Source organism: Balaenoptera acutorostrata, chromosome 5 (genome assembly GCF_949987535.1).
Source record: "Balaenoptera acutorostrata chromosome 5, mBalAcu1.1, whole genome shotgun sequence".
In the NCBI taxonomy this organism is placed as follows: Eukaryota; Metazoa; Chordata; class Mammalia; order Artiodactyla; family Balaenopteridae; genus Balaenoptera; species Balaenoptera acutorostrata.
This window is the reverse complement of record NC_080068.1, coordinates 68,906,611-68,915,086: the sequence shown is the minus strand read 5'-3', so window position 1 is coordinate 68,915,086 and position 8,476 is coordinate 68,906,611. Positions and strand designations below refer to the sequence as shown.

Sequence of the window (8,476 nt, the reverse complement as noted above, 5' to 3'; positions counted from 1 at the left end):
ATGCCTTGTTAGGCTTAAGGATTTGGGACTGGGCGAGTATTAATTAAGGGGAAGGGGGGAGCAGAAAGGCTGTGTGGCAGGGCCTGGGTGCCATCAAAACTCTGTTCAGAAGGCTGTTCCTGAAATTCTCAGCCAAGCGCCTCACTTCTTTCCCAGAACCTTCCCCCCACCCCTTTCCTCTCTGAGGGCCGAATTGAACTCTTGTGCCTGTGGCGAGCACAAAGGCGAATTCAGGTTTCTCAAAGGCCCATCGGTTCTGAATAAACACTGGGGAGAGGCAAGATCACTTCTCGGCGGTGGCTGAGCCCAAGGCCCGCAGCCTGCCCTCTCCACGGACCGGCCTCCCCCGACCATGCATTAAAAGTAACAGTACTGGGGCAGCTGAAGGGGAAGCCAGGACCTGAGTCCCTCACCGCTCAGCCAGCGCAGAAATGTGAGGGCTGACTCCCAACTGCCCCTCTTTCATCCCAACTCGCGCTTTTTCAAGGGGAGCTTGGGTTCCCTAAGAGTGTGTATTTGCTAATTGCAGCCTCGGCTTTAATGAGAGTCTTTTAAGTCCCCCCAAGCCCGTTTGCAGGTTACAGCCTTATCTGGGGACCCCCGTTTTCCACCCTGGCTACACATCCTGTGAACAATTGCCTCTCTGGCTCCTGAAAAGAGAGCGAGCCCCCCATCTCTGCTGAATGCACGTCTCGGTTCATCCAAAGCTGGCGGGCTTTTGATGGCCACAATGCAAGTTACACCCAAAGAGTGTCTCTTTGGTCAGATCGACAACGCTTGGCTTCACGTTTGCAAGTTAAACGGGCAGAAACCCGGCTGAAACTCCCACGCCAGACGCCGGGACATTTCGCTCCGCCCTGATCTGAGCAGAACTGGGGAATGGGTCTGAGCTGCGGGAGGAACGAAGGGGGAGCGGGGAAAAGAGTCCTGATTCTCAACCACCATCTAGAAGAAGGGAGGGGGTGGAGGGGAAGGACCATTTTCTCTGGTATTTTTCTCTCTTACTTAAATACTTTTTTCATTTTGCTTTGTTGGCAGCTTTACCCAAACAACAACAACAAAAATCAAATGAGAGCATTTTCTCCGTGTCTTCACCTAGGTAGCTGCTTTCCTCTAGCCCCTGAAAATGTGACTCCTTCATAAAATCAAAATTTATGATTATTCAAATGTTGGGGACTGTGAAAAGAGAGGAAGAAAGAGAGAAAATTAATATTGCAGCTGTTCTTCTGATTAATGAGAGATAATTGCTCATGAAAAGTCACCCCTGTGGCATTTTGTTGTCTCCTGGATCTTTGTTCTTTTCCACTATTATTGAGGACTTTCTTGAAGACTAAGCAGTTCTTTTCAATTTTTGGGTATTCAGAAAGGGTTGCCTGGTTACAGAGAATGGGGAAATCTCTGGCTATATGGGGTAAGATGTTGCCACAGACAGAAATATCACAATGCCACTCAGAGAAAAGGATGGATACAAGTTAACGATGCGCTTTCAATAAAACATTCATAGACTTGTTCACGCTTTGATAATGACCTCATTAAAGGGAGCTGGGGGCAAGTAAGTCCTGTCTCCTGTTTGTGTTCGGCTAACAAAACCCAGCTTTGAGATCATTCATTGCTTTGGAAACTAATATGAAATCAATGTAAGAGGAGCAAATAAATCCAAGGCGGCCCCGCCAACTCCCGGCTGTCCCGCCCTGCTCGCGGCCTCCTCCGTTTGGGGCGGGGAGAACCGTGTGGGCAAATGCTGAAACTGAGAGGGGAAAAAAAGGACTCGGGTGGAGGGGGCGAAGCTTTAGGGGGAGCAGAGGGAGGGGCAAAGTAAGACTTACAGCCGGAGAAAAACAGTAAGGACATCAATGGGTCAGAACTCTAGGGTTGCTGAATAAGTAATGTTTAGTCCACGCCCTTTATTTCCCTGTTTTTGCCTGTGAAGAGAGAGAAGGAAGAGGAAAATGTGGGGTTCAGATCCAGTGTGATCCCAGATGGGGGAAAGTACTGGGAGACTTTCTGAAAGGTATATCCAAGAATTCGAATCTCAAGGTTGGGCTGCGAGGAAACTGCTCATCCAGACTCAGGCTGGAGAGTCCAGAGGCAAGAAGGCGGTGCCTCTGAACTGCTTTGATTTTTTTTTCCTCCGTTGAGGGTAAGGGTGGGGTGTCCTGACTGGGCAGGGCTGGGGGATGGTGGGGACAATTTCTGTTACCTTCGCATTTGTGACATCATAAAAGACAAAGCAAAGCCATCTTCTGTCATCCCCAGCAAAAGGGGGAAAAAAATCAAAGGATTCCCCCCCCCCACTTTAAAAGAACTAATTTTCTCCTTGAATTATGAAAGTAACGGCTTAGGTAACAGCCTGTACTCTGTACCCAACTGCTTAATACCGAATAAATCCTTCCACGTGGCTCCCTGAGTCGTGGCAATTAGAGCTCATTATAGGCTCATAAGAGCTCTCATTTCAGGGATTACTTAATGGACGATGAAATTTTATCGGACAGAATCACTGAGAAATAAAATTGGGTGTTAGTGGGGGCACCATGGGGGCACGCCGATGGTGTGCCCAGGGTCCCTTTCTGCTCCGAATGGGTTGGAGGTGCTGCAGTCCCGGGGGAGGGTAGGTCTGGGCAGGGCCAGCCGCAAAGCTGTCCACAGGGTCAATGGGCAGGGGAACGATGGCAAGGCACACGGGGTTGGGGAGCTTCTGAAGACGGGGCTGGAGTGGAGGAAAGGGGGCGGTGGGGGGGGAGAGAGACTGAGAGATCCGAAGAGAACTAAAGAGAAGAGTCTGAGAAAAGAGACTCCAATGTGGAACGTGACCCCAAAATACTTGCTCTTGGTGGGCTCAAGCAGTTAACCGAGTATCCTAATAGACAAACTTCTTGGTCATGGTCTGCTTTCAGCCTCAGTCTGGCCCCAAGCCGCTACTCCCCTCGCAGCCCTAAGCAACCCTATGGGCCTCTCACTTTTCTCAAAATTCACCAGCCCACCAACCGGAGGTTTCTGTAGGCAGACATAAATCAAGTTAGATGCTCAAGCATCATAATTAGGATTCTCTAAAATAAAATGATCCTCACATAAGCACAACTCCCAGCACATTAGCATAGAAGTTCTTCCCAAGAGCAGAACTAGAACCACTGCAGATCAAAGTGAATAAATACATATTAATATATATTATATAAAATTTTAAGTGAAATGTATATATACACTTGCAAAGTCAACAGGGAAATCATGTCACCTGTTTGGACAATTTAGGCCTATACAAACATCCTGCCATTAAGCACCTCCCAATGGTTGAGCTCCCAGTTTTCTTTCTGAGGCTGGAATGATTTGGCAACTGCCCGGATTCTCCCATTGTGAGTGAGGGCGGGCTGGGCCAGGCAGGCTGGGTTGAGGCTGAGCGCCTGCGATGGCTGCAGCAGCAAACCTTGTGCTACAAAAGTAGTTACAGCTGAGCTGCCCTGAGTTAAGCCCTGAGACTCCTTAATTGTTGTCACAAGATGTTGGATTAGCACATTTCTGGAATAGCTGTCTGTTTACACTCCGGAGACCCACCGTCCACTAACCGCTTTCTAATTGAATTCTAATCACATTCAAATAGCTCAATAACCAGCCTCAGCTGCAATTCATAAAACTTTAATTGCCATCCATAAATCCTGGGCTCCCCAGAGCGGGGCGTCCCTACAACCCAATTACACTTCTCTAGCAGGCAAGAGAGACGGTCACAGAGATGGAAAGGAGAGAGGACAGAGAGACAGCCGTGTCACCAGCGGAGAAGCTGATGCTCCCCTAGGGTCTGGGCCCTTGGTTCTCACAGGTGGAGGGAGTCCCGTCCCCAAGTTTCTTAGCACCGCTGTGATCTCAGGCCTGAAGTTAGCTGTCTGGGGGAAAGAATTGGACTTGTAGCTGTTGCTCACCCTCCCTGCTCCAGCCAGATTTTCCACAAGGGGAAAGAAGAGAAAGCTGTCGCTTCTGCAGCCTTGCTTCCCCGGAAAGATCAATAGCCCTTAGGTGGGCAGCCGCCCTCGCTCACCAGCCACTGGTGCACCCAGTCTTCCACCGCCGCTTAGAGAGGTTTCCTTTACCAAGCCACTTCTCCCATCCTGAGGCAGGGTTCACTGAGTGACTCAATTCCCTTCAACCTTTATGGGCTTTAAAAGGCGTGCACAGGGGAGAGAGCTTCCTGGTTAGCCTCCTAGCTGCCTAAGATCTGTAAAATGCAAAGGGGCAGGAGATAGCAGGACCCAGAATGAAGGCTTCCCTCAACCCCTGCCCAGTCTCCAGAAGGGCCGGGATTTGGTCCTCTCCCCAAAGTCCTTGGGATGGAGTTTGTAGGATTGGTCTGGAAATGCAGCAGTGGGACCACTCGGAGAAAGACAAAAGCATACCTTCAATGTCTCTCTTTGCCAAGAGGGGAGTGGTTTCAGGTTAGAAAGAGGCACAAGGAAGGGTCGTTGATCTGAGTGGCCCCAGAAGGCCCCAAGTGCAAAGGCATTTTAGAACTTCCCAAGCATCAGAATGAAAAGCTCCACTTCTTAGCTGGGAGGCCTCTCTGTTATGCCCCCCGGATCCCTCACTAGCCAACCACCTGAATGACTTTGGCCAGTTTCAAAAGCTAGGGGACTCTGTGTGTGTGTCCGTCCGTGTCCCAAGCTGCGCTCCGGGACTGGGTCCCTGCCAGTCCACCGCCACACAATCCTGTTCTAAACCGCAGGCTTCACACTATGCTGTGCCTTATCCACGGCGGCTGGCACAGAAGAGCAAGGAGCACTAGGCATTCCTATATGGAAAGGCCTCAAAGTCCCCACCTGGTGAGATCTGTGGCCGGAAGCGAGGAAGAGTTGGGCTGGGGCCCAGGCTAGGGAGAGGGGTGGGATGCAGGAGGCAGCTCTGTGATTTCTCGGGAAAGCGTGGAGAAAGAAGGGGAGGAGGCCGGCCTCCCCGCGAAATTAACAAAACCTACACTTTGCAAAGTCTCCCCCATCCCCCTCCTCCGAATTCTTCCCCGCCGCGCACCCGCCCCTCCTCGCCGCTTCTGTTGTGACTCGGGCAGCCTATCCCGAGGGTGGGGAGCTGCCGAGGAGCCTGAGCCGAGCGGTACTCCGCAGCATCACGTGTCGGGGTGGGGGCTATAAAATCTCGGAGCCTGGGCGTCGGGCGGGGGACGTGAGGACCAGCCCTCTCCAGGGACCCCTTTGTTCGCAGCCCAGACGCCGACACCTCCGCGTCCCTAAGGGCTTGACCGCCTGCGTCCGCGCCGCGCCCGGGGCAGAGCTCAGGACAAGAGAGGGGAGGGGGCGCCACGGCCGGCCGGGCCCTCCAGCCACCCACCCCTCGCGACATGTCGCGCTCCTTCTATGTCGACTCGCTCATCATCAAGGACTCCTCACGGCCCGCGCCCTCGCTTCCTGAGCCGCACCCCGGGCCAGATTTCTTCATCCCGCTGGGCATGCCATCCCCGTTGGTGATGTCCGTGTCCGGGACGGGCTGCCCGTCCCGCAAGAGCGGCGCGTTCTGCGTTTGCCCGCTCTGCGTCACTTCGCACCTGCACTCCCCTCGGGGGCCCGCGAGCTCCAGCGGCGGGAGCGCAGGGACCGGGAGTGCCGGGGCCGGGGTTGGCGGGGCGGCGGCAGCCGCCGGGGCGTTGCCCCTGCTCAAGAGTCAGTTCTCTTCGGGTCCTGGGGACGCACAATTTTGCCCGCGTGTGAGCCACGCGCACCATCACCACCACCCTCCACAGCACCACCATCACCACCACCAGCCCCAGCAGCCCGGCTCGGCTGCAGCGGCGGCGGCTGCGGCTGCAGCGGCGGCGGCCGCGGCGGCCTTGGGGCACCCGCAGCACCACGCACCTGTCTGCACCGCCACCACCTACAACGTGGCGGACCCGCGGAGATTCCACTGCCTCACCATGGGTAGGGCCGGGTTTCTGGGCACCTGCGCGCGGTGCCTTACCGGCTCCCGGGAGCAAACTTTCCGCCTTCAGTGGATGAAGTGGGAGCCTGGGGGAGGGGTAAGGAGGGAGGAGGGGCTTTTTAGTATAACTGTGGAGTCGTCCCCAGAAGTTCCACGAAGGTGGGAGTTAGCCTTCTCAGCCTCTCCAAGCAGCCTGATGCGCTTCACTCCCGGTATCTGGTGCCCGAGTCTTGCATAACATCGGGGCCTTTGGGACTTCGAAGTTGAGGGCTGAGAAATCGGAGGTTAACTGACTGAGGTCCGGGGTGGGTGTATTTGTACCTAAGTGTGGCATTCCGGCGTCGAGGCTGGCTAAAAGGGTTTCGTTGCTTTGGGCTAAGCCTGCCTGCCTTTCCACTAGGCTTGAAGGGAGACGACCGGACAATGCAACCCCTCCCCCGCCCCCCACTTTAATCCTCTGACTTTACGTCCCGAACATCAAAGGCCTTCACTTGCTTTGGGCGTCCCTGTCCTTCCCAGTTAAGTAACGATGTGTCTTGAAATGAGAAAGAGTGAGAGATGGATACAGGTATTTGGTTGAGCTTCACGGGTGAGTCCTTGCGAGGCATCCTTTCCAAGGGATGGCACGTGGGGTGGGAGCGCCTCCCCACACCCACCCCCGAGAATTACCTCTCTGCCCTCTCTTGGCCCGTCTGCAGGGGGTTCGGATGCCAGCCAGGTACCCAATGGCAAGAGGATGAGGACGGCGTTCACAAGCACGCAGCTCCTGGAGCTGGAGCGGGAATTCTCTTCCAATATGTACTTGTCTCGACTCCGGAGGATCGAGATCGCCACGTACCTGAACCTGTCAGAGAAGCAGGTGAAAATCTGGTTTCAGAACCGCAGGGTGAAGCACAAGAAGGAAGGGAAGGGCACGCAGAGGAACAGTCACACGGGCTGCAAGTGCGTCGGCAGCCAGGCGCACTACGCGCGCTCAGAGGACGAGGACTCCTTGTCGCCGGTCTCGGCCAACGATGACAAGGAGATTTCCCCATTATGAGGGAGGGCTGCCCCACCTCTCCCTACACGCTCCCGTAACCCCCCCCCCCCCACCACAACGCGACGCGGCAGGCACCCAGGGGCCCAAATCCTTGGCCTTTCGGTGGTTCCACCTGGAGAAGGCGGAGACGAGTATTCCCCGGGGCTTACATGCCGGGCCTGACACTTCTCCTGTCTCCTACTTGACCTATTTGTTTGGGACTCCACTCGCAGTTATAGATCATTTTTTTTTAAATGTAAATAATCTAGATTCAACTCAGTCTCATCATATAACAAAGAAAAAACAGGGTTGGTTTAAGTTTAAAACTGTATGTGGGTTTTTGAAAGCGCATGTCATTTCCCTTTCCCTGTCTTTCAGAACCTGATAAGAACACGGGGTTTCTTGATTCTTTTTGTTTTGTTTTGTTTTTAATGAAAGTATTAAATTGCAAATAACTTAGAAAATTAAACCCTGTAGGCCTTGCTTTCTGAAAATTTGCCTGGGGAGAGTTTAAAATCCAAGTCACTGGAAGTCTCCTTGTGAATAGTTTTATATAAAATTTATATTTATATTTATTTAAATAAATGAAACAAAATCAAGGTTTTAAATTTGTGATGTTTGCTTTCTCCATCTTCCCCTGTCTCTCTCTCCCCCTTATGGACAGGGAATAAAAGTGTCTGAGAATTTAGAGCGAAGTAATGACTATAACTTGGTAATGTGGGTCTCTTGGTTGAGGGAGTTTGTGGCTCTATAGGATTTCTGTGTCACCGAAACTTCTGCCAAGAAGACACCTTCCGTCATGATGCTGCCTACCAGGTAGTACTTCCCATTCTTAAAATAGTTCAATTCCTCACAATTGACAGGATACGTCACTCCATTTAGAGTGACACTGACAATTAATGACAGGCAAACCTTTAAATTTATTTAGCAGGAGAGGGTGAAAATCCCTTACCTAGTATTTATTTTCTGTATCAGTTCCTCCTCCCTTTCTTTCCTTCTTCATCTCTCTCAGTACTAAAACCTGAATCATGTAAAGGAATCTGAATAGTAGGAATTGTTTTAGGAAGGGCAACAATCCATCAAACAGGTTTGAAGCAAACACATGCAAAGTTACAAATGATGCTACAAGTGACTAGAAACAATACCGTTTTTGCGAGTTTGTTTAGCTAAGAAATTAGCTGGTTTCCACCACTGCTGAGAAAACAAAAGTTCAGGAATAGAGAATTATTTTGTCCAAAGACTTACATTCTCACTTTTCCAAAATAGCTCAGAGGTGCCTTCTGACTTTTGGGTTTTTTCTCTGGTCTCCCTAACTTTAACCTAAATTAGTTCCTTTTTAGTCCCTCTCTTCCCATCACCTTGCAGAGTTCATTCGCGCCATCCTGGCCCTGGAGAAGACTTACTTTGGCTTTGCCCTCAGCAAGGCAACCTGGCTCTCTCTTCAGCACAGCCAGGTTCTGTCCTTTAAGGGAGAGAGTGAAGCTGGAAACGTGGAAACTAGGAGATCTCATTCCCTGCAAGCTGAGTCCCACAAACACCCGCTGGGGTTAT

General features: G+C 52.0%; 1 protein-coding gene across 1 annotated transcript; it reads left to right on the top strand.

Moving 5' to 3' along the window:
- Positions 1-5,332: 5,332 nt before the first annotated feature.
- GSX2 (GS homeobox 2) lies at positions 5,333-6,946 on the top strand. Its single transcript, XM_007168465.2, has 2 exons — positions 5,333-5,906; positions 6,606-6,946. The coding sequence occupies exons 1-2, from the start codon at positions 5,333-5,335 to the stop codon at positions 6,944-6,946; spliced, it is 915 nt and encodes a 304-aa protein (XP_007168527.2).
- Positions 6,947-8,476: the final 1,530 nt, after the last annotated feature.